The 25,512-nt window shown below is 36.9% G+C and overlaps 2 protein-coding genes across 2 annotated transcripts in view; both read left to right on the top strand.

Moving 5' to 3' along the window:
- Positions 1-40: 40 nt before the first annotated feature.
- On the top strand, positions 41-15,222 carry LOC149776898 (tRNA-specific adenosine-34 deaminase catalytic subunit ADAT2-like). Its single transcript, XM_089941595.1, has 2 exons — positions 41-126; positions 14,611-15,222. The coding sequence occupies exon 2, from the start codon at positions 14,690-14,692 to the stop codon at positions 15,203-15,205; it is 516 nt and encodes a 171-aa protein (XP_089797721.1). The 5' UTR covers positions 41-126; positions 14,611-14,689; the 3' UTR covers positions 15,206-15,222.
- Positions 15,223-15,396: 174 nt separating this feature from the next.
- Positions 15,397-25,512, top strand: part of LOC149776897 (uncharacterized) — a 33,063-nt gene continuing 22,947 nt past the window's right edge. Inside the window, exons 1-4 of the mRNA XM_089941596.1 lie at positions 15,397-15,872; positions 19,227-19,452; positions 21,018-21,188; positions 24,178-24,337. Of these exons, the coding sequence (XP_089797722.1) occupies positions 15,565-15,872; positions 19,227-19,452; positions 21,018-21,188; positions 24,178-24,337 (865 nt within the window). The 5' untranslated portion in view covers positions 15,397-15,564. The remainder of the gene's footprint in view (positions 15,873-19,226; positions 19,453-21,017; positions 21,189-24,177; positions 24,338-25,512) is intronic.

The raw sequence follows: 25,512 nt of genomic DNA, 5'->3' as shown, positions 1-25,512 counted from the left end.
AATGTATTATGACACTTACTTTTTTTATTTTGTTCGTATTGAGTGATTTCCCTTTGGATATAAATTTCACGAAAGCTACGTTAATACAATTACTGGGACAATCTCATTTTAAAAGATAAATTCAGCGTACGTTAATGCTTACCATGCTTCCAAACTCATATTAGATAGTTATACTAATTATATGTTTATTAAATATTAGAGAAAATTGTATGTTTTAGGCACAAATACTTAGGTAACTTGTCATTCCATACCCAAGTTGTTTCTTACCCAAATGAGTCGTTTCGTACCCAAGGTTTTAGTTTTTATTTCATCAGAATAAACTATTTCTATGTTGCTTTTCCCCCTTTTTGATAGATAGATAGATAGAGACATACAAAATTACAAAGGTAATTGCACGAACGATCAATGCTAAAAAGAATCTACATATAAGTGGTGCAACGGCTATATATAAATGAATAATAATAATAATAATAATAACACGATTAATAATAGGAACATAATTAAGGGATAATATTATATGTATACTACATGACCTTGCATACTTTAAAGGGAAGCATAATTGAAATGTTAAGTTATCAAATGTTAAAATCCATGGATATTTAGTAAGTTAAAGCTTTCAAGCTTAATTCAATTTCATACATGTTTGATTATTTATTTGTTTTTGTTTTACTTTGAAATAATTACACGTTGTCTCTGTTTTTCAGCAGTCTTTTGATTCGGAAAAATCTTAACAAATTCTGTGTCAAGAATTATTTGACATTAATACTCAATTTACCTCAGTTGTTTACTGGGGTACTTTATCTTCGAAAATTTAAATCTGTTTTACTCAGGCACTTATAATTTAGTATAATGATCAGAAGGCAAACTTGGATTTATATAAAATGAATTAAAATTTATCATTAAGCCAAAGAGAATCAATTAGAAAATACATTCAATAATTCTCATGGGATGCATACATTGTTACTAATTGTCCCTGCTCTTACTCTTCTTTGTCGGTTACAATTGACATATGTTCCACTCCTGAAAAATATATGCCATATTAACTGGGGTGCTGTATTACAAACGTTTCAATACTGGCAGAATTAAAGCAAGCATACATATCTTCCATTATTTAAATAATTAAGTCAGTTTTAAGACACAGAAGTAAATATTTGTAAAATGCATTGCCAAGTTAAATTATCCTCTCTCTCTCTCTCTGTGCACAATTATTTATGTGCATTATATTTGGGTGGATAACAAAATAAAACATGCCAAACAGTGAAAACAAATTTTAACTTACCATGAAAAAATATTAATATTTATACCGAGTTGAAAACAGAGAGAATTTCAGTTATGCCACTAACTTGTTATTTTCTTGTGATCGGTGAAAGTTTCCAAAACTTTGCACAAGTATGCTAATGCGATGGGCAGTGTACCCAAAAATGGCTTGGCAGTCCGTATAGTATACCATGTTAAACACCTTTAAAATCATGTGATAAAAATTAAAAACACCAGTATTGTTCCTTGGAGAAGAGAAACTTAATCAAGCAACACTGTTTTATCTGCATTCAGCCCAATTTAAAAAAATATCGCAGAATTTCTAGTTTCTTTGATATGATAAAAATTTGCACCAATGTGTGCAGCCAAAATGTTCTGCAGATTTTTGCATGCTTTAAGAAAAAAGAATGGACTTACTATGTTAATTAAACCTGGCCAATGTTTTCTTTTTCTTTTTATGGCAATGTGAATTTTTGTTAATTCTTATAGTACATTGATGCTTATATACAGTGAAAACAATACAGTTACTGTAATTATTTGTGTTTGGTTAATTTTTTGCCTGAATATGCTTTGCTCATGCAGTTTTTAAGGTAGGAAAAATTTAGGCCTAGAGAGGGAGCAGTAAATATGACGATACTGTATATTTGACTTTGTAAATTAATGGGTACAAAATGCTACCACCTTGGGTACGAAACGACCAGCACCTCAGGTACAAAACGACTAGCACCTCGGGTACGAAATGACTAGCACCTCGAGTATGAAACGACCAATTTCCACTGGGTATGAAACGACTTGGGTATGGAATGACCATGTGCCAAATACTTATATGTACCATATGTCATATAAGAAGAATGCACAAATATGGGAGTGAGACATTTCTACCCCAAGAAAGTTCCCAAGGCATTTCAACCCCAGCCATGGGACAGTTTGACCCCAATTCATGCATTTCTAAAACGATGATTAGCACATTGCAGATGTTGTTGTTGTTGTTGGGTTTAACGCCATTTTTTAGCGCACGATAGGCTATGCATGGCGGCCAGTATTAATGGTGGAGGAAGAACCCGGGAAGAACAACCGACCCACAAGAAGCTAATGGCAAGCTTTCTCACATACCTACATTGGCCGAATCCTATATTCGAACCCACACAGACAGAGGTGAGATGGCAGTGATCCGTAACGGAGAGTGCTTTAGACCACTCGACCACTCTGGGCCCCCATTGCAGATGTTATTTCCCACTAATCACACGGTTATTCGTTGATGTCTGCAGTTAAAGAAAAGAAACTGCTAAATTGCCGAAAAAAGATGTCAGCAGTTAATTATAATTAAAGTCACTTTTGTTAAGTTAAACAATGCATGCTGATTTGAATGAAAAGGAAAAGGTTTGAAAATTAAGCGTACCACAAACAGTAAATTTGTATTAAAGCAAAAAAATGTCATTACATGCCAGTTTTTATCGTAAACTTTAATAAAGCTGTTTGGTGTAGATTTTGGATTAATTTCTAGTAAATATGGTCTATATTGTGACATTTCGATCGGATATATTTTGGTATAATACAAACTGAACTGTGTTAATTGTGACAGGCCTCGCCAGCTTGCTTTGTCTTGTAATAGATGTGGGGAAATGGCAGCATCGCATCTGTGATGCAGGTACATGTAATGATTCGTTATCTTTTTTATTGTATCAGTCTTCCATTCTTAAATATTTATTTATTTCTGAGTTGAACTTAGTGAGTAGCATATATGTGGTTTAAATATACATACATTATAGATATAAAAACATATATATAAAATGTTTATATTCCTTCAAGTTTACCAACTTCATACAGTTCTATAATTTATGTATTTTTTTAAAGTAATGTAAATAACTAAATATAGAATAAGTTAACGATTAGTAAAAAATTCTTACTGATTTCAGTATATAAGACTGACACCAAAATTGTTTGCAGTACATGCAAAGTATTAAATATTTGACTTTAAATACCAATATATCATGTTTTGTTGCTTCAAAAGTATTATATTTCTAAATTAATTATTACTGAGCATGAAGTTAGTAGCAAAGTCTTTGCAATAAATCAATACTATGATTACAGTTGTATATAAATTCTTTATAATATTTAACTTTGCAAAACACAATATATATATTTAATATATTTTTAGTAGTATATAATAAACAGAATACAAAAATGTTTCAAATGATTTGACATAGAATTAAATTGTTTTCTAAAATAAATCTGATGTCTTAAAATATTCAAAATGTTCCTCTTTAAATGAAAATCTGTAAAATGTAATGTAGTCAAAGGAAGTTGAACACTGTGAAGTCTTGAATTAAACTATTACCAAAGATTTAGGTGGTTTTTCTTATATTGTGAGCTCAGGCAGCAAGGAATGAAAGTTCACTCCCTTATAAGGGTATACTGGACTCAGCCCTTTGCTTTGGAGTTAAGAAATATTACAAGACCTCTTCGGACAATTTACAAAAACATCCAAATTTGTATGATTGCATCTTCCATTTTCCATAAAAGGCTTTATGATTTGGCAAATCTAGACTTCACAGTTCATGACCTTCGCAAAATGTTTTTTTTTCTTGTCACATATTTATTTTTTAAAAATCATCTAACCAGCATCCTGGAAAAATTAATGGAATTGTCAGTCGCTGAGCCAGCATCTAAATAATTTATTGAATCAGCTTTGCATCATGCTATTGAATTCGCTAACTTGGAACCCAAGAGAGATTTTTGCATTATTTTTATAGTGTATTTATGCAACAGTCACAATCTTTATGAAAATGATATAAATGTTAAGTTACAGCAATAAAAAAAATCATTTTGTAAAACTTCATTGAAAATTCAATCTGCACATGTATATTAAGTATATAAATTTTGTAAATCATTTATCTGTGATGCTTCTTGGCATCCGTCCGTCTACGGGAGATGATGGCATAGCTCCAAAGTACGCTTTTGCTTATCCTTCTTTTTAGCTCTCTTTTCAGCTTGCTTTATTCTTCTCTTTTCCTCTGCGTTTTGAACTCCCTGCCTGACAGCTAGATGCCAGCTGGAACGGTTGTTTGCACAGCTCTCCCAGTCGTTGACATTGATGTTTGCTGTCTTCATATCCTTCTTGCAAACATCTTTGTAGCGCAGATGTGGTCGTCCAGTTGGTCGTGCACCTTCTGCTAACTCCCCATATAACAGGTCCTTGGGAATGCGACCTGGGTCCATTCTCTTGACATGGCCGAGCCAGCGAAGGCGCCTCTCGCTGAGTATGGAGAACATGCTGTTCATGTTGGCGCGTTCTAGAACCTCTGTGTTGGGTACTTTGTCCTGCCACTGGATGTGCAGAATGCGCCGCAGACATCTCAGGTGGAAGCTGTTGAGTTTACTCTCGTGTCTTGCATAGGTGGTCCATGTTTCGCTGCTGTAGAGAAGTGAGCTGAGCATGCACGCTTGGTAGACATGCAGTTTGGTCTTCTCTGTGAGGTTGGGGTTGTTCCAGACCCTCTGGTTAAGTCTGGCCATCACTGCTGCTGCCTTGGCAATCCTGCCGCCCACCTCAGAATCAATGGAGAGTGAGCTGGAGATGTTAGACCCGAGGTATGTGAAGTTCTCGACAACTTCCAAATTGTACCCATCGATGGAGACAGAGGGAGGGGAGTCTGTGTCCTGTGCCATGACATTTGTTTTCTTCAAACTGATGGTCAGTCCAAATTCCTTACATGCACGGGAGAGGCAGCATACCAGCTCCTGAAGTCCATCTTCCGTGTGTAATGTCAAGGCTGCATCGTCGGCAAAGAGCAATTCACGGATGAGTACCTCTGTGACTTTAGTCTTAGCACGGAGACAGGCGATGTTGAACAGCTTGCCGTCAGCCCTGGTATGGATGTACACTCCCTCGCTGCAGTCCTTGAATGCGTACTGGAGAAGCATGGAGAAGAAGATGGCAAAGAGCGTCGGTGCAAGGACACAGCCTTGTTTGACTCCGCTGATGACAGGGAATGCTTCAGATGTTGCGCCATTGAAGCACACTGTGCTGTGCATGTTCTCGTGGAACGACATGATGACAGCAAGCAGACGTGGGGGGGCAGCCGATCTTCTGCAGGAGTCTGAAGAGTCCACTCCGACTAACCATGTCATACGCCTTCGTCAGGTCTATGAAGGCAATGTAGAGGGGCATCCGCTGCTCGCAACACTTCTCCTGCAGCTGACGTAGTGAGAAGATCATGTCTACAGTTGACCTGCCAGCTCGAAATCCACACTGGGACTCTGGGTAGACGCGGGAGGCTAGGATCTGCAAGCGCGCCAAGGCAACACGGGCGAAGGCCTTTCCGACGATGCTGAGGAGGGAGATGCCCCGATAGTTGTTGCAGTCGCTACCGTCTCCTTTGTTTTTGTACAAAGTGATAATGTTGGCGTCACGCATGTCCTGTGGGATGTATCCCTGTTCCCAGCAAAGGCAGAGGAGTGTGTGTAGGGGCTGGAGCAGTGCTGGTTTTCCGCTCTTGAGGACTTCAGGTGGAATGTCGTCGCTTCCAGGAGCCTTCCCACAGGCAAGGCAATCAATGCCTTTTCCGAGCTCTTCCAGGGTGGGCTGTGCGTCTAGCTCCTCCATGACAGGCAGGTCTGGAATGGCGTCCAGGGCAGTTCCAGTGACATTGTTTTGGGTTGCATATAGTTCGAGATAGTGCTCAACCCATCACTGCAGTTGTTTCCCCTGGTCTGTGATGACTTCGCCCGTCTTGGACTTGAGGGGGGCGGTCTTGTAGCTGGGGGGGCCTGTCGCCTTTTTGATACCCTCATACATTCCTCTTGTATTCCCGGTGTCAGCAGCTGTCTGTATACTGTTGCAAAGGTTCAGCCAGTAGGTGTTGGCACAGCGGCGGGCAGTCTTCTGGGCATTATTCCTTGCAATCCTGAGGGCTTGTAGTGTTCTGGGGCTAGGTGCAGCCTTGTATGCCAGGAGGGCTTTCCTCTTTGCCTCAGTCACGGGCTCCATCTCCTCCCAGTTTGCCTCATACCAGTCGACATTCTTTCGCTCCCTCTTCCCGTAAGCTGTGATGGCTGAATTGTACACAGAGTCACGGATATGGGACCACTTGGAATCAATGGTGTCATCAGGTGTTACTTTGGTGAGGGCTTCCTTCAGTTTGCTGATGAACTGATGTGTTTTCTCTGGGTTGCTTGCACAGCAGGTGTTGATACGTGGGTGACCCCTCTTCTTGGCGTGGTGCAGCTTCTTGGGTAATATTCGCACCTTGCTGGCCACGAGGGAATGGTCCGTGTCACAATCGGCACTGTGGTAGCTGCGGGTAAGGAGGACACTGGCCAGTTCTGCACGCCTGGTGATGACGAGGTCTAGCTGGTGCCAGTGGCGTGAACGTGGGTGTCTCCACGACACCTGGTGGATCTCCTTGCATTTGAAGAAAGTGTTGGTCACACATAGGCTGTGGCAGCAGCACATCTCCAGCAGTCGCTGACCATTCTCGTTGATCTTGCCCTTCCGTAAAAGCCGAGACAGGTGGACCAGGCCTCATGGTCAGCTCCCACTCTAGCATTGAAGTCTCCTAGTAAGTAAAGGCTTTCATTGTTGAGGATACTGGATATTGCCTGATCCAGAGCCTCATAAAACTTGTCTTTCTCCTCGTAGGTGGAGTAGAGGGTTGGGGCGTACACACTGAAGATGTTGACCGGGCCTAAGGATGTTGACAGCCGGAGGGCAAGGATTCTCTCAGTACCTGATGATGGAGGTTCAGTGAAGGCGATTAGCGTGTTCTTGACGGCAAAGCCTACACCATGCTGCCAAGGTTCATCCAAGGGCTTCCCCTGCCAAAAGAATGTGTAATTGGCTTCCCTGATGGTGCCGCTGTCAGCCAGTCGGGTCTCCTGGAGGCAGGCAATGTCGATGTTCAGTCGGGAGAGTTCTCTGTCAATGACAGCAATCTTCCGTGCATCGTCGATCTGCTGTAGGTCAGTGGTCAATCCAGGACACATGGTCCTGATGTTCCAGGTTGCAAAACGAAGAGTTGGAGTCTTTTTATTTCTTCTTTTAGTCTTTCCTGGTGCAGAGTTTTGTGGCCCACTTGTCGAGATGGTTCTCTAAGCTCCACGCACCCAGTGAAGCAGGCAGGCCATGGCGGGCAGCACCTTACTAACTGGGGGCTGCCCAGGTTGAGGCGGGCGGTAGCTGTCCAGTGAGACCTGATGATCTCTCCCACCGTCAGAAGTAACCCCTGGCGCCAAGCTCTACACCAATCAAGCTTTGACTTAGAACCGGTAAACTGCTACTTCTCGTGTTGTGCCGACGCCGTACGATGATGCTGGAGTGTCCTCTCCAGTGGAGCTATGAAGCCTGGGCAGGGTGGTATGGAGAATCAGCTGTTGTTCATGCAGCAGATCCCCCCTTTCCACGCAGCTGGTGTGCCCAAGGGAACGACGAATGCCGATACAGCTTGGCACCAACGGCGTCGCAGGAGTTGCCGGAATGACGTTGAAGTCAATGTCATACCGCCTTAGGGACTCCATCTCCGGATTTTCTGTCGGGGTTTACTCCCTTAGCCTTTCCCATGAGTGGGTATAGCCACAAGGCAGCAGAGGTTTGGAATCGGAGTTTTCTTTCTCCTAGATGAGCTACCATCCAAGGTTTACGAGTCCCATCTACCCGAAGCAACTGGTTTTAAGGCGCCAGTGGGCCGCCTTCACCCCTTCTCCTGTTAGTAGAAAACATGGTCTGCCGGGCTTCAAATCTAAGCCACTCGCGAAGGCCAGGAGCTGGATTTTAGTTGACAGAGGCAGTAAGAGACGCAGGCCGTATGGGGCATTTTGGAGGATTGGGGCGCTTGTCTCCCACTCCCACCCCGGGCAATGTCAACCTTAGACCACAAATCATTTATCTGTGATGCTTAAGGTATTGATTACCACTAAAAATATAAAAACTTGGCTTTATCAATTTACATATTAAAAAGTTTTCCTTTCACAGTTGGCATTTCTTTCCTTGGATCAATGCATATTTTTCAATCACTTTCAACCTTGACAAGGTTTGAATGACACAAGCCATTAAATACCTTGCTGTTTCTCACACCTTGTATACCATAGCTTGTATTATCTTTTCAACAGTTTGTTAAAAAGAGTTATAATCCCTATGGTACTGTTGTGTAAGCCTTAATCTAATTATCTTTGTAATATCACTTGACAGTACAAGTAATCAGATATTCCACACTGAATTAGAACTGATACACACCAACAGCTGGTTTGTGTTATACATTCACTAGGGTTTATGTTCCATGGGAAAAATACTCTCAAGGCAGTCTTTACTCCCCTTCCTAGCTGTATTGATGTCTTGTCTTTAATAAATAGACTAAGTGTAAAATGCCTTCTGCAATTATTCTTCAATAACAAATACCATTTCATGGTGGCAGCAGTAAAAACACAGGATTGAAATTATCAGAGTTAAAAATGGCTTCATTTCAATGTACAAATCCAGACAAATTTGACTTTTCGAGACCTGAAACTTGGGGAAAATGGTTTCAGCGCTTTGAATGCGTTCGTCAAGCGTCTGGACTTAGTGAAAAAGAGGAAGAAATTCAAGTAAATACCTTGATTTATTCCACGAGAAGTGAGGCTGATCAGAGATCGACTTGTAGTTGGACTGCCAATTCAAAACTGTTAGAAAAATTGCAGTTAGATGCAAATCTAACTCTAGAGTCTGTCGTTAGTCAAGCTCGACACAGTGAGGCTGTGAGAAAGCAACAACCAACTTTACTAGCAAGTGGAGAACAAATGACTGAAATGGATGCAGTAAAATTGTCTTCACTGAAATATGGGTAGTGTCAGCAGCAAAGGATGCATGAGATGTTTAAAGAAAATTAATCATTCTCGAGACCAATGTCCAGCAAGAGAAGCAGAATGCTACAAGTGTAAGAAAAGGGGACACTGCAGAATGATGTATGTCAAAATCAGCAGTTCGCACAATAGAAGTGAGAGCAGAACCTGGATTTATATGGACTATTAGCACAAAGGGTCAGCCATGGATAACGCGTGTGAGATTGAACAACGCTTCAGTTTTATTCAAGATTGATACTGGAGCTGATCTGATGTGACTGTAATTCCTGAGAAGGATTTATGAAAAATCGAAGACTAAAAACTATCAAAGTCTGATCAAAAACTGTATGGGCCTGGAAACTCTGAAATTGCTGGGAAAATTTACATGTGGACTGGAACCGAACAGTGCGTTCAGTGTATAAGACATATTTGTTGTAAAGGAACTGAATCAGGCACTCTTGGGCAAGCCCACAATTCAGGCTCGCAAGATTTTTGAACAGGTAAATATATCCTCAGTAAATTCCTCAAATAAAAACTCACAAAACTTAACTCTGGACAAAAATGCCAAACCTTATGCCTTATCTACCCCAAGAAAGGTTCCTATCCTTTTATTGAATAAAGTTCAAGAGGAGTTGGATAGAATGTAAAAAATGGGTGTTATTTCAAAAGTAGATGAGCCCACTGAGTGGTGTGCAGCAATGGTGGTTCTGAAGCAAACAGTACGATAAGAATTTGCATGGCTCTAACTAAACTGAATGAATCGGTTAAAAGAGAGAACCAACCACTACCATCAATTGAAGAATCCCTTGCAAAACTAGCAGGTACAAAGTTTTTCACTAATCTTGATGCAAACTCAGGCTTTTGGCAGATAAACCTGTCAGAAGATTCATGCCCACTTACAACTTTCATTACTCCTTTTGGTATGTTTTATTTTAATCGCCTTCCATTTGGAATCAGTTCTGTGCCTGAGTTTGTTCAGAAAAGGATATCAGAAACTCTGGAGCGACATGGGGGAGCACTCTTTCACATGGAGGATGTTCTTGTTTTTTTGGGGAAATGCAGAAACAGCATGATGAAGGACTAGAAACGGTCACGAAATCAATTCAAAAAGCCAGTGTCACTTTGAATGCTGAAGATTGTGAATTTTTTAGACTATCCATTTGGTTTCTTGGGCATGTTGTTGACGAAAATGGTTGCCAACCTGATCTGGTAAAAGTCAAAGCTATAATTGAAAAGGAAACTCCAAAATGCAAAACAGAGATACGACGATTTCTCTATGCAAATCAGCATGGCAAATTTAGTCCAAATTTGGCAGAAAAATATGTGAGCTTTTGAAAGGTAAAAACTCGTGGACTTGGGGTCCAGATCAGGAACAAGCTTTTAGAGACATCAAGCAAGAAAAGATATCTTCACCAGCTTTAGCACATTATGATCCATATAGAGAAATAGTTGTATCTGCAGATGCATCTTTTGAACTAGATGCTGTGCTATGGCAGAAGCACAATAGCACTCTGAGACTGTGGCATTCGCATCGTGAGGTATGTCAGAAACTGAACAATGCTATGCTCAAATAGAAAAAGAGGCCCATGCAATCACTTGCGTTTGTGAACACTTCAGTAGCTATTTAATTGGGTCACAGTTCAAACTTGAAACTGACCATAAGCCATTAGTACCACCAATGAGTACAAAAATCTTGGGAGATTTACCCCCTAGAAATCAGTGCTTTAAAATGTGTTTGATGAGATAACTTTTGTATAGTTCATGTGCTGGCAAAAGTCTATTAACTGCTGATGCTCTATCCAGAGTACCTTTAACAACTTAGAACTGAAGAAATCAGAAAACTACCAAAAGCAAACTGAAGAGAAAAAATATTATGATCGTCGACGTCACACCCGAAATGTGAAAAAATTTCAGGTAGGGAATAAAGTATGGATTAAAGATCATTTTCTTCAGGAATTATTAAATATGAGGCATCTACACCTCATTCATACATGGTAGTAACTGACGAGGGAGATATACAGCATAATAGGAGAAATTTAATTCCCGTGCCTACTTTATTATTGGAGCCTCTCAGAGCAACTGTTTCAAACCCTGATACTTTGACTGACTCAGATGAACACAAAGCAGTGCCACCCAGTCAAAATGGATATTTCACAGGTTCAGGAAGATTGTCAAAACAATCTGAGAGACTGAACTTGTAAAAATGAAGATGATGTAGCATGTTTAGAAATGCGGTAATCAGATCACGTTTCATTTTAATGTAAACTTCTCAGGAGGGGAGATGTAGTGTAAGCCTTAATCTAATTAGCTTTGAAATATCACTTGACAGTAAAAGTAATCAGATATTCCACACTGATTTATGTTATACATTCACTAGGGTAATGTTCCATGGGAAACATACTCTCAAGGCAGTCTTTCCTACCCTTCCTAGCTGTGTTGATGTCTTGTATTTAATAAATAGTGTAGAATGCCTTCTGAAGTTATTCGTCAATAACAAATAACATTACAGGTACTAGAACTGGAATGTATTTTTCTTCTTCTAATTATACATCATAAGTGAACTTTATTTCTTCTTTAACCTTTAACATTGTTAATATTTAGCTCAGTTTAAATCCTCACAATATGCATGCAGTGACGCATGCTTCTTTTGTGTGTAAAATTTGAACGCCTGACCCAGTGGTCTTTGTTGTATTTGACTGATCTTGTTTATAGAACCAAAAAGGTCTCTGACTGTTGCATTATTATATGACCACATATAAACATAATAAATTAAGCTGGGTCAAGTTGTCTTGGGGTTGAATTGTCCTTGGGATCAAAATGTCTGGGCCAAATTGTCTTTGGTATTGAAATGTCTTGGGGTTGAAATGTCTGATAGCCCACAAATATCATTAATGTATTAACTGCTTTGTTTAAGTGCACAGGTTATGAATGGTGTGCATGTAGGCAATTGTTGGTTTTACAAGTTTCAAACCCTAACTTGCACGCACAAAATATACACTGTATTGTATTTTAAGCTTCTATCTCAATATTCCCAGTTAGGAAGGTAGCAAAAGTGAAAGTATATTTCAAATAGTATTTGCATGGCCGCTGATTATCCTTGCTTTGTACAGTATGGTGGGTTCTATGGTATAGCATTTTTCGAAGTTTTCAGTATTTGTTTGCATTGTGTCACCTATCATGAGCTTTTCTTATATACACTGGATGACCATAAGTTACTAGTTCTGCATCACCAGTTGATTTTGGAAAAATTTCATGATTACTGTTTAGTACACTATTTTAAAAGTGCAGCCATGAATATTACTGTTTCCAAACATGGCCATACCACAAGTTTTCGAATAGAATATCTATCTTCTTAAAATCGATATCACTGTAACAGATCAGTTAACCATTTTGTTGTCTGTTAATATCCAACAATATTATGCAAGAGTTAGATCACATGATTGCCATATTTTTCAAGAAGCAAGAGGTAGCACTGCATTACCTGGAATCTACATGGCATCTGTTTGTCAATCATCTGATTTAAACTGAACATTAAATGCATTTTAATAAGGAGCAAATAACAACAAATAGACAACACCGCTCCAGTTGCCTAGTGGTTAGAGCATCCACCTCAGATGCAGAAGATTACGGGTTCAAGCCACAGCTGAGTCATACCAAAGATTTTAAAAGATGGTACTAACAGCTGCCTTGCTAGGTGCTCAGCTTTAAGAGGTTAGTGTTTGGACAGGTCAGCCTGGTGTCAGGACAATGTGGCTTGGTGAGAAATGATGCTTCATGTCTGTGGCATGATGCCCCTGTGCTAGACATCACTATAAACTGCCACACTGCAGACATTGTACCAGTCTGACTGAAACATTGCTAAAGCTACATTAAAAATCCAAATCACACACACATAAATAGACATATATATAGATCTTGAATGTAAGTATCTATTGTTCGCTGATAGCTGACTTTAAGACCACAATACCATATTACTCGGTTCTAACAACTTTAAATTTGGAGAGACTATTCACATGGCTGCTTGGTGCCCACAAGAGAAAAGACTATCCATACAGTGACCATTCAGTGCATTAGGTTTGAACCCAAAATATTCAGAATGATGTAAATTTATTTATACGTAAATTTATTTATACATGACAAATACCCATCAATACCATTACAGGTTTGGCAGCTGACTGAATAGACTACAAAACACACTAAAGAAAGGAAATTGTTCTATAGTGTCTGTTTTGTGTGGCAGCCATATGCTAAATTTTACGAAGTTAATTCCAGTGGTTGCCATTCTCTAACAATATTCACGCTGCAGACAGTACCTGTCTCACAGTTTGGATTATTATAATTATGCAATAGTGTACAAACATTTAGAGCCTAACCTGTAAATTAATGAATTTTCCAAGAGAAGAATATTTTGAAGATTCAATTTTACCTTAACAATCCAGAATATTGCTTCAGTAGAACTTATGCAAATAAATATTTTTTAATCCTATGAATCACTAGTTTAGTGGAACTATGTCGGCCTGTCATGCAAATGATCCAGTATGAATCCTACTTTTTTTAAAATTTAATTGTTATTATTATTTGTGTATGCTTTGATTTTTTTAATTATAGAAGAATGATTTTTTACTCAGATGTACTGTGGAAATGTACATTTTAAGTATATGACTGCAGAACATAAACTGTAAAAAGTAGACATTTCCTTAGACTAGCAAATTGTTCTTGAGCATTTCTTTTCCACCATCTGTCATGTCAGGCACAAAAAAAAGAGGGGGAGAACAATTCGTTGGTCCAACATTACCTAAGAAATGTACATTTTAAGTGTATGACTGCAGAACATAAACTGTAAAAAAATCGTTACCTTACATCAGGAAATTGTTCTTCACCTTTTCTTTTGCACCACCTATTATGTCAGAAAAAAAGGGGAAACAGTTTGTTGGTCCAACATTACCTAAGACATGTGCTACTTTCAAATTCTTAATACATTTTAGCTTGCCATCTGTATATATATTTTTAAAAAATTGTCCTGGGTGATTAAAAATTCTTGGTCTTGAGTGAAATATGGAAAAAGTTGATTGGGTAACAATACTGGAGTTCTTCACGCACAAAATCACTTGATATTTGTTCAAAAATTTCTTTCTACTGGAGGTGAAGGAGTATAGCATTGTGTAAATTTTAACAACAATGTCTGGCAGATGAGGAATTAAAGGTGATAAGGTGCAAAATATAAGTATATTTCACATATCACATATGTGGTCACCATACAAATAACTTGACATAAATTATGAACACAGCCGTTCGAATAGTCTTTCCAGATGTGTTACACAGCAGCAGTGAGAAGAGTCTTTCCCAGTAAGGTCAACACTGGCTGTGCAAAAAGCCTCCACTAAAATTAGGAATATAAAATGTTGATGACAAACATTTGCATTAATTTTATTAGATTTAACTGAGAATGTCTGTGCTCTGTGTTGTTTACATTGGATATCCAATTAAGGGCTGTGGGCTTAGGAATTGGAACCTCTAGTAACATGCTGCAGTTTTTTTCAGTGTGCTCCTCAGTTTTAACATCTCACAGAAGTAATTAGTCAGTCTCTAACTTTGGAGCCATTTAGTACAGTATAGAAACATGGAGACAGTTCACCAACACTGGATGGAGGAAACCTTTTTGCTGGCTGAAGAGGCTTTAAATCTTGGAGAAGTTCCTGTTGGTTGTGCTTTTGTTTATAAAGACCAGATCATAGCAACTGGAAAAAATGAAGTTAACGAGACCAAGAATGCATGTAGACATGCAGAGATTGTAGCCATTGATAAAGTTCTGAATTGGTGTGATGAAAGGGGAGATAAATCTGAAGATGTTTTCAGAGAATGTGCATTGTATGTGACAGTTGAACCATGCATTATGTGTGCAGGAGCACTGCGGCAAATTGGGGTCTCCTTAGTTGTATACGGTTGTAAGAATGACAGATTTGGTGGATGTGGATCAATAATATCTGTGCACCAGGCAGAATTACCAACCCTTGGACAAAGTTTTCAGTGTATCGGAGGAATTATGTCAGACAGAGCAGTGCAGTTGTTAAAGGATTTTTACAAAGGAGAAAATCCTAATTGCCCTGAGTCCAAAAGAAAGATAAAATCTGAATGAAACATCTGTCGTATGTTAAAAATTTAGTGCTCAGACAACAGAAGCAACATCAAATATATGTTTATTTTTCAGATATTAATGGCATTCAAGCCAACACAAGGAGAATGATATAGACATTTGTAAGCTTGATCGAACTTTCTATTCAAAGCTGTCATTAGTGAGTCAGCTTTCTTAATCTCATGTGTTATGTTACTGGACTGTTTTCTTAATAAAGTAACATTGTTTAGAGAAGTACAGTTATAGACTTCCATTTTCAATACCATACAGAAATCTCTATATATTAGCAAATTCAATGTAACTTAGGATATAATGACCTTGTTGCAATTTTTTTTGCAGGGGTGGGTGGGAATTAAATTGCAATGGACTTACGAACCAGATCTAACCTTTTTATCTGTGTATATACAGCAAAGTTAAGGATGCATTTGGTATTAAGAAAATCTAAGGAAGTCCAAAGAATGATTTCACAGTTGTGGAACCAATGCCTAAGAATGAAAAGCACTGACACAGGACGCAAAAGGTTAATAGTACTTGGAACCGGCTGGGCAAGCTACAGTGTTCTGAAATCCGTTGATAAGTGCAAGTATGATGTGATAGTTGTCAGTCCACGGAATCACTTTCTCTTTACACCTCTTCTGTGCAGCACAACAGTTGGAACACTGGAATTCAGGCAAGTATAACCCAAGAGTACATTTTATGCAATACTATGTATAAAGTATTCCCTGAGTATAGACTTCCTAGAGTAGTTCTCACAGTCCCTTATGTAACATGGTCAAATTAGTTTTAATATTTGTATTGATTGCATATTAATTTATGGAATTTAATATTGTATCAAGAAAGCCTGGGAAAACAATGGCAGTAAAAAAAACGGTAAACAAGACAAATAAATTGGAGGCAATTATGTAATTTTTTATATATCTTTGGTATGGTTTATCATGTTTTTTTTTTCATTTAATACATAATACCTATTTTTCCATACAAATATGTTCTTTCATATATGTAAAAGACAGTAGAAATATGTCTGTCAATTCAGATTTATTTTAGTTAAATTTCACATTATGCTAAATTATCATTTTGAAGAAATGCCATATGTACAAGTTAAGAATAAAGCTAATTGTATGTTACATCTCTATCCCATTCATAGATGAACATCCAAACAGGAGATGAATAAAAATGCACATGCTTTCTTCATACTATCATACCTTGATTCCTTATGCACTGGTATTAGTTAATCCAATATCAACTTTCTTGACCCAGTGTAATGCTGAACTGCCATTTTAAAAGTCTATAATGATCAATAATTTTCAACTGGAATTTTTTTTATGTCAATTAATGTGCAGATCACTCAAAAATCACAGTTGAATAAACTTTGTTATAACTGTATTATGATTAAATTGTAAAATAAAAATATGTTTTTAAATTTATAGCAGTTAATGCGCTCACATGATCTGTGTGACATCTACTATAACTATGAACATTGTAGACCAAGACTTGTCATCACATGCTTGGGTGGATGTAGTATTTCTTGTTTTTTGGGTTGAAGTTTACAAAGGTGGTTATTTTGCTGAGAGAGGCCTCATTTATCTATTTTAACATTGAAATGTTTTACAATTTTTATATGGGAAAATTTTAATTTAGTGTTTTTGATGGTTCACTTGAACCAGAGCTAATTCTGCTCATGGCATGATGCACTGACAGGTCGGAGTCTATGCTATACACTTCAAATCCAATGTTGAATGAACAGCTTGGACCATGATGTTCTAGGACATCATGTGTCAGCAGATCTAAGTTTTCTTTGCACATTGTGCATGAGTTTATGTCATAAAAACATAAGGGCTAATGGATGGATGGGATGGGATGGATGGAATAACACTTAAAAAATTGGATATTCTTGGGACCAAAAAGTTTGGCCAGCCATTGTAGAGACCCTTTCAGTTAGAAGGGGTTTTGACTTGCCTCCAAATGATGATGTCGTACAGGTATAACAGGTAAAACAAACACATGCTAGCTTAACCTGTACATAAAGTGGGATAGAGTAGTTTTATATATTTGTGTCCATTATTTATATAAATCCATCTTTGACAAGGTCCAGCTTTTATAATCTCAAGTTAATATGTAACTAAGCTTTACAGACAAGGCCCATCTGCATTAGGAATAATGTTTTTAACTTTTTATGTGTCTGTACATAGCACTTAAGGTCAATATAATTTTCTTGTGTCTAATTATCTTTGTGTGTATGTGTCTGTCTGTGCACAATTTGTAATTTTAAACCCCTCTGCTCAGCTACATGTATAGAATCGAATCACTATGGTAATGACTTAAGACTGTTAGAGAAGCTGTTATGTTGATGAAGTGCTGTTAATTAGGTAATTAGGTGAGTGATATTAGAATTTTCTGTGGATTTATTACATAGTCTCTGGTTTTTTGCACATATACCATAACATAAAGAACCCTTTAACCTCTAACAATCAGGCTTCCAACACAATTATGCATGCAGATGTAATCAGAATTCCAAGAGTACATGTATACCAAAGTAGTTAGAGACATTTTTGTTGTGTGGAATTTACTCTTTAACACTGAGCCATGCAAATGTATGTGTCTATATATGTTATAATAGCTCTTACTTATCATTATTAGTTTAGAGTTCAAGAAACAATTTTCACAATCAAATAATTATTGCAGTCGCTTTCTTTTGAGGAAACTAGATTTACAAATACAAAAGACCTATTTTTATACTTCCTTATAGAGATCAAGATTGACGATCACTGTCACAAACGCAAGTTGACATTTAGAATTATCTTAACGTTAAGAAATTACTAATTGAAAATAATTACATATACTTGATTATTATAAGGAATGTAACTATTAACCCTTTTCCCTCATTAGATAAAAAAAGTCCCTGTCAGAGGTCAAAATTGATTAACATTAAAAAGGAAGAAAATGGAGGAAAAAAAATACCTCTTTTGACATTGATTATATCAAGATTAGTAATATATGTCATAAAATCTAGGCTGATAAAAATGCTCAGAAGTTGGAAAATTGATTAATTAAAGCAAAAGCTGGAACGTAACTACCGTATTTATATGTAGTAGTTTTTAAGTCAAGTCCAACTGCAGACTGCACAGACCATGGCACATTACTAATATAAAAACCTTCAATGACTTATTAAGACTTTTCAAAAGAATTATACTAACCATGACATAACATAAACTTGCATGAAGGCCTTTCATATTTATCAAGTTATACAAATTATGCCAGTGTGCCATCAAATATGGCCACCATTGCTAAAAATAGACAACACATTTATCATATATGAAACCTCCCCAACCCCAACAGAATTGGACAGACTTTGGTACAAGGTCTTTTTTGCAAGTGGAGCATTATTTGTTCTTTTGAGTGACTCTCATAATGTAATAACCGGAAGTACATAATGTTACTATATGAAATTTGTCTCTTTTTATGATTAAAATAAAACAAAATGCATTTGTATGTTAAAGAAAGTATGTGTACTTTAATATTAATCCACTTATTTACTTTGTAGCTTTGTTAGATAAAGATTAATGTCAATATCAGAAATTGACTTATTTAATGTAGGAATGGTCTTTAAGCAAAATAAGAAACAATTTGTGGATTTCCTTGTGTGCATTTATTCAGTGATAACTTCAATATATTTGTCATACTATGGTATCAAAACTGGTAAGGGGGGAAATCAGCCAAACATACACATTGTATCCAAAGTTCACCTTCTTGAAATGGTTGCTAATTGTTAGATTGGCTTTATTTAGAATAAAATATGAGCAAACCTTCTGAAGGAAACAGGTTACAGAGGGGCCACTTTAAGAGGAATATTGCTAATTTTAACTTTAGATCCATTTTAACATTTCATATTATTACATACCTTATAAAGTTAGAGTGAATGGATAATTGGATTAAAAAAACTGTACTGTAGATATAAGGTAAAACTTCACATATAATAGAAGTGTTCTTAAATAATCTTGATATGTTGTTATTTTACCCAATACAGGTCAATCATTGAACCAATCCGGAATTTGGGGTTTCGGCAGACTGATCACTTCCATTTGTCATGGGCGGAAAGCTTGGACTTCTTAAGACAGATTCTACACTGTCAGAGTGTTCTTAAACCAGATCTGAAATATGAACTTTCATATGACAAAATCGTGATTGGAGTTGGAGCATTAAACAATACTTTTGGTGTACCTGGTGTGCATGAGCATGCATTCTTTTTGAAGGTGGGTAATATTTTTTTCTCTCACGATACATGCATGCAGTAAATTAAATTAAAGCATCTAGCAGTATTAACTTTTTAGTTATTTGGATTATGTTTAAGTCCACTGACATATACTTTTTTTACTGTTATTGAGGAATAAATATTGATAGGTAATTAACACAATCTTCACAATTCAACATATTTTATAAAATTGTGCAGAATATACCACTTTGATTATTTGCATTAACAGTAGCATCATTTTAAAAATTTGGCTCCCAAAGTCTTATACAGGCCAATGGGACCAGTGCCTTTTAAGAAAAGCTACTAGTCTTGGGTAGAATTTACTGGCCAGATTTTTGGATATTTTAGTAATAAACAAAACTTATTTTTGATGCTATGATACTCTGACCATGGGAATTTTAAACATGATGGCCTGAATTCCCATCATCTTATTTTTTGGGGAGGGGTCATTGTTGGTTTTAACATCACTAGTAGTAGTATTGGCCATATCATCATAAGGAAATGGGAGCTATGTATCTTTCATGAGGACATACTGGGGCAGATGACCAGGGCTGGCCATGGTGGGTATTGAATCTTAGGATTATGAGTCAAATGCTTTACCAAGTGACTAATCATGGATCCCCTTTTTTGCATTCACAAGATGTTAGATGATTCAAATCTGTTGCTGGCTTTTCAGATGTAAAAGATTGCAGCATACTGAACAATGCAGGACTGTCTGCCATCATACTTAGCTGTAGTGCCTTCAACCAATCAAAACTATTGTAAGAAATGTCCTCTTAACCAATAAGCTGTAAGCAGTCATACACTTTCAACACAGGGGATACTTTATTGTAATCTCCCTACAGTGAATAGTCTAGCACCTTAAAACTAATTTCATCTTTTTTCCACTCAGCCTGAGATCTTGACTGTATAAACTTGGGACCATACACAAATTATTGATAATTCAAATTTTATTGTATTGGCCATATTGAACCAGCTAAAATTGACTTGTAATGGTCTAGATCAAGTTTTACTAACCTTTGTCCACTAGACCAGGCTATTTGTTGAATATTTAGTATGTAATTAGAACTTTATGTTTTTACATTGATGAATTCCATTTACAGTGAAACCAGTATATAGAACCACTCCAGTGGCCTAGTGGTTAAAGCATTCGCCTTGGATGTGGGAGGTCATGAGTTTGATCACCAGCCAAGTCATACCAAAGACTTACAAATATGGTACTAACCGCTGCCTCGCTTGGCACTGAGCATTAAGAGGTTGGTGTTAGGACTGGTTGGCCTGGTGTCAGGATAATGTGACTGGGTGGGACATCATGCTACATGTCTGCGGCATGATGCCCCGTGCTAGACATCACTATAAACTGCTACACGGCAGACATTGTAGCTGTATGACTGAAACATTGTTAAAGCTACATTAAAAATCCAAATTACACACACACACACCAATATATAGGGGCACTTGAGGGACCACAAAAGTATATCCACCATGTAAAGGTGCCCTTAAATTTGATGATTGATTTAGCCAAGGATTTATGCCCACTAAGGCAGATTTTGTTGTATTTGACAGGAGGTGGCAGATGCACGCAAGATCCGTAACCGAATCCTCAATAATTTTGAGTTGTCAATTCAACCAGGTATTGATGAGTCAGAGAGTAAGAGACTGCTTCATACCATAATCGTAGGAGGAGGACCAACAGGTATTGAGTTTGGGGCAGAACTCTATGATTTTGTTGAACAGGTAAAACTAGAAAAGATTTATACTCCATTTGAATTCATTAAGTAAAGTTTAAGTTTTTCCCTATGTCAAAAGTGACTTGGAAGACCAGGTTCCATTTTTGTTTCACCTGTGAAGCATAAATGAGAGAAATTGCATGTCCAGTTGTGTTTTTGTTATTGTTGTCATAGCAGGGAAATTATTTGAACTCCTGTCAAACCTCCTGGCTGGGAGCATTTTCCTGTGAACATGTGACTACAAACTTGCTTAACATGCCAATTGAATAGCTAATTTGAAAACAATAGCCTAAAATTAATTATTGGAAGACACTTTGTTTGATCGGTAGTAATTCAGGATTAAAGACTTCAGTGGATCTTGGTTGGATTACTACAACACTCAAGCAATGTAAAACAATTAACATTGCTAATAGGTTCTTTCAGCAGGGTTTGGCTTCATTGTTTCAGGTTTGTTGTGATGGATTATACTGTGATCTGAAGTAACTTGTAAAGGATTAAAGATGTTAATGGATTATGGTTGGATTAGTCATTAAGAGTTCAAGTGGCATCAAAAAGGTCAGTTTGGTTTGGGTATTTAAAGTTTGTTGAGGTGTCTAATTATATCTCTCAATGCTAAAAATAAAAAATCTAAACAGCAATTTTCCACAAAATTGAATAATAGGTTGAAACAGGATTTTCACTGGTTGTAATCAGGTTCAAAGGGACATGAATATTTATTATGCCATTCCTGTAAAGTCGATTTTAAGAATAACTTCCCAAATTCAAGCCAGTAGCACCAGTCTTGAGCAGTTTGACAGGCAGATAGCAACCTGAATCTACCCACAGGAAGGAAACAATTTAAACTTCTTGATGGACTCGGTAGAGTGTACTAACTTTGCCACATTCTAATGCAAACACTGAAAGAACATTTTCTATTCAGAGGAACATTCAGGTTGACTCAAGAGGAAACCTGGAATCTGTAATGATAAACAATCTCCTTAATGTTGACATAAAACATAATGAGGCTGGCACAAGTGTAATCTAGGCATTGATCAACCAAGGAAGGCAAATAATGTTTGTGCTACATATAAAGGACAGTTTGAAAGGCAGCAGGACTGATGTGATGAGATGACATGCAGATTTAAATATAGAAAATTCTCCTGATTTGAAGTAAAAACTCCTGACCAAATTTTGCAGACCTCATCACCTGTCCTAAGCTGACCGCTGTATTTTGTCATAGGTATGAAATGCACACAGCTGACATTTCCTTGGGCAGTTATTACTTTCATGGACCTACTCAGGTCACTTGAACCTCACAGTGGAGATCAAATTGTGAAAGACGTACTACATGCTTTTCAAACTCAAAATTCTAGTTTTGATTGAATTCAAAAAACTCTGGCATTGTATCTTTCAAATGGTCAGAGATTTAATATGTGTAAACAATGATAAAGCTTCAACACATCAGATTGGGACCCCAGCACATTGCCTCAGTATTTTATACTACTTTGATGAGAAGTCAAATGTAAAAACATGCATCTAATGTTTGCCATAGGGTCTATCCCTACCAGCAGAGACTTAGCCTCTTGGTCATAATATTTGCATCTATTCACCTTATAAAAGTGTATCCACTTACACACAGAAAGACATAGATGCAAGTGACATTTTATCCCAGTGTTCATCTGCACTCCACACACACTTAGCTACTGTGTCCTAACTTGGAAACTATTGAAATCCTCATCCACAACCATATACATTTACTGGGCCAGAGAACTCAGCTTTATACATGCAACATTTATTGGACTGATCAGAAGACTTGGTACCAGGTTCATGGCTTAACATTGGTAAAGATTATCACCATTTAACCATGTAAATAAAGAGTATAAAAAGACAAATGCCCATACCATTACTCAGCTGACATTCCCCTCCCCCCCCCCCCCCGTGGGAAGTCCAACCCAAGAGGCTCTGGCTTCAGAAGCACATGGATATGTGTTTTTAAATTTAGCTGTTTACTTCTTGTTGCAGACCACTCCAGTGGTCTAGTGTTAGAGGTCCGCATCAGATGCAAGATGTTTTGGGTCAAACCACAGATGAGTCATAACAAAGAATTATACAAATGGTACTAGCAACTGCCTCACTAGATGCTCAGCATTAAGAAGTTAGTGTTAGGACTAGTCGGCCTGGTGTCAGGATAACGTTACTGAGTGGGACATGATGCTACATGTCTGAAGCGTGATGCCTCAATGCTAGACATGGCTATCAACTGCCACACTGCAGACATCATAGCGTTATGACTGATTTTTTTATAAAGCTATGTTGAAAATCCACATCACACACATACACACATACTGCTTGTGGCCATATATGATGAGCCAACATTAATACTTTTCACAAGCATCATCACTATATAAGGGCAAATTAAACAGGAAGTGTTGTGTCATAAATTGTTCAGTGATAAAGAAAGAGATATTGACATGAAAAAAGATATTGACATGAAAAGAGATAGCTTGATTGAAAGACAGATACATCAGCACTGTTGTGATGCTAGACAGATCACACTGCACTTACAATAATAAAGATGTCACGCTCTTTGTACAGTATTTAGTGCAGGGATGTTTTGGGGATCCTCAGGGGCCAAAAATAGGCCCCTATAAACAAACTGTAAAATATTTCAGAGTCATGCAAAATGTATGATTCCAGCAATATACTCCTGACGTTTTTTCCCAAAACAAAGTTTTATCCCAGTCACCAAAATAAAACCTTGGCAGTGATAGAAATAACTGAGATACTAATTGCACAGTTACAAAACATGTGACTACAATATAATTAAAACTTTATCAAAGTACATGGTTCATTAACTAACATGGCAGATACATTTTCATGTATCATCAGCTGAGTGTCAAACATGTCTGTTATTACTTTCTTCTAAATATATAGTTCTTGAAAGATTCCTGTATAATTTGTTTTTTGAAGACATTTTTTCACAAATTGAAACTACATATTTTTTTTTCAATTTCCAGGATGTCACCAGACTGTACAAAAAGAAAAAGGATGATGTTCGAGTAACTTTGGTGGAGTCGAATCAGATTCTGAGCTCGTTTGATGAAAGACTTAGAAATTTTGCAGAAAAGAAAATAAAGGAACGCTCTGGCTTCAACCTCCTTAAAGACTCGGTCACTAGTAGGTTAAATCTGTATTGCTTGGTTTTGCTGAGATTGTGTTAAGCATATGGCAAGGTGTAGATGCCACTTTTCCAGTAGTGGTAATATCATCAGTTAGAGGTGTTCAGTATGTAGAGTATACTGGTTTACCCATGTAACCTTTTTAAAACAATTTATGATAATTAAAGTATGTTTTCATTTTTCTGGACAAAATACTTCCAGAATAGTTGTATTTGTCACAAATTGATCCACTATATTTACAAAAATACTGTGGTATACAATGGTACAGAAATCTTTGTGGGACCAAACTCTATCATCATAATGAAAATCCGTGTTAAAGACTGCATGCAATGTATATATGTTGATCAATACATGATTTTCAGGAAAGATGATCTCTTACTGTTATATAATATACACATTGTATTGCAATTACATAAAATAAACTTGGTATTGCTATTAGCTAATATAAACATGGAATAACTATTACATAATATACACATGGTATTACTGTTATATAATGTAAATTTGGTAATGCTATTATATAATAAAAATATGGTATTGCTATTACATAATGTAAATATGGTAGTTCTATTACATAATATAAACATGTTATTACTATTATATAAAAAATATGGTATTGCTATTACATAATGTAAATGTGGTAGTGCTATTACATAATATAAACATGGTATTACTATTATATAATAAAAATATGGTATTGCTATTACATAATATACACATGGTATTGCTATTACATAATTTACAAATGGCAGTACTATTACATAATATAAACATGGTATTACTATTATATAATAAAAATATGGTATTGCTATTACATCATGTAAATGTGGTAGTGCTATTACATAATATAAACATGGTATTACTATTACTTACTATAAATGTGGTATTGTGATTATATGATATAAACATGGTATTACTATTACATAATATACACATGGTATTTCTGTTACATAATATACACATGTTATTGCTATTACATAATATAAACATGATATTGTTATTACATAATATAAACATGATGCCATAATATACACATGGTATTGCTATTACATATTATATACATGGTATTACTATTACATAATATAAACATGGTATTGCTATTACATAATATAAACATGGTATTGCTATTACATAATTTACAAATGGCAGTGCTATTACATAATATAAACATGG

The sequence above is a fragment of the Sinohyriopsis cumingii genome, chromosome 18 (assembly GCF_028554795.1).
Source record: "Sinohyriopsis cumingii isolate HCF-2022 chromosome 18, ASM2855479v2, whole genome shotgun sequence".
NCBI lineage: Eukaryota > Metazoa > Mollusca > Bivalvia > Unionida > Unionidae > Sinohyriopsis > Sinohyriopsis cumingii.
The sequence above is the reverse complement of the archived record's forward strand: the minus strand, read 5'-3'. Positions and strand labels throughout refer to the sequence as shown.

Bases quoted from the DNA above. Each gene is read 5' to 3' on its own strand.
- LOC149776898 (XM_089941595.1), top strand. From the start codon at position 14,690: ATGGAGACAGTTCACCAACACTGGATGGAGGAAACCTTTTTGCTGGCT.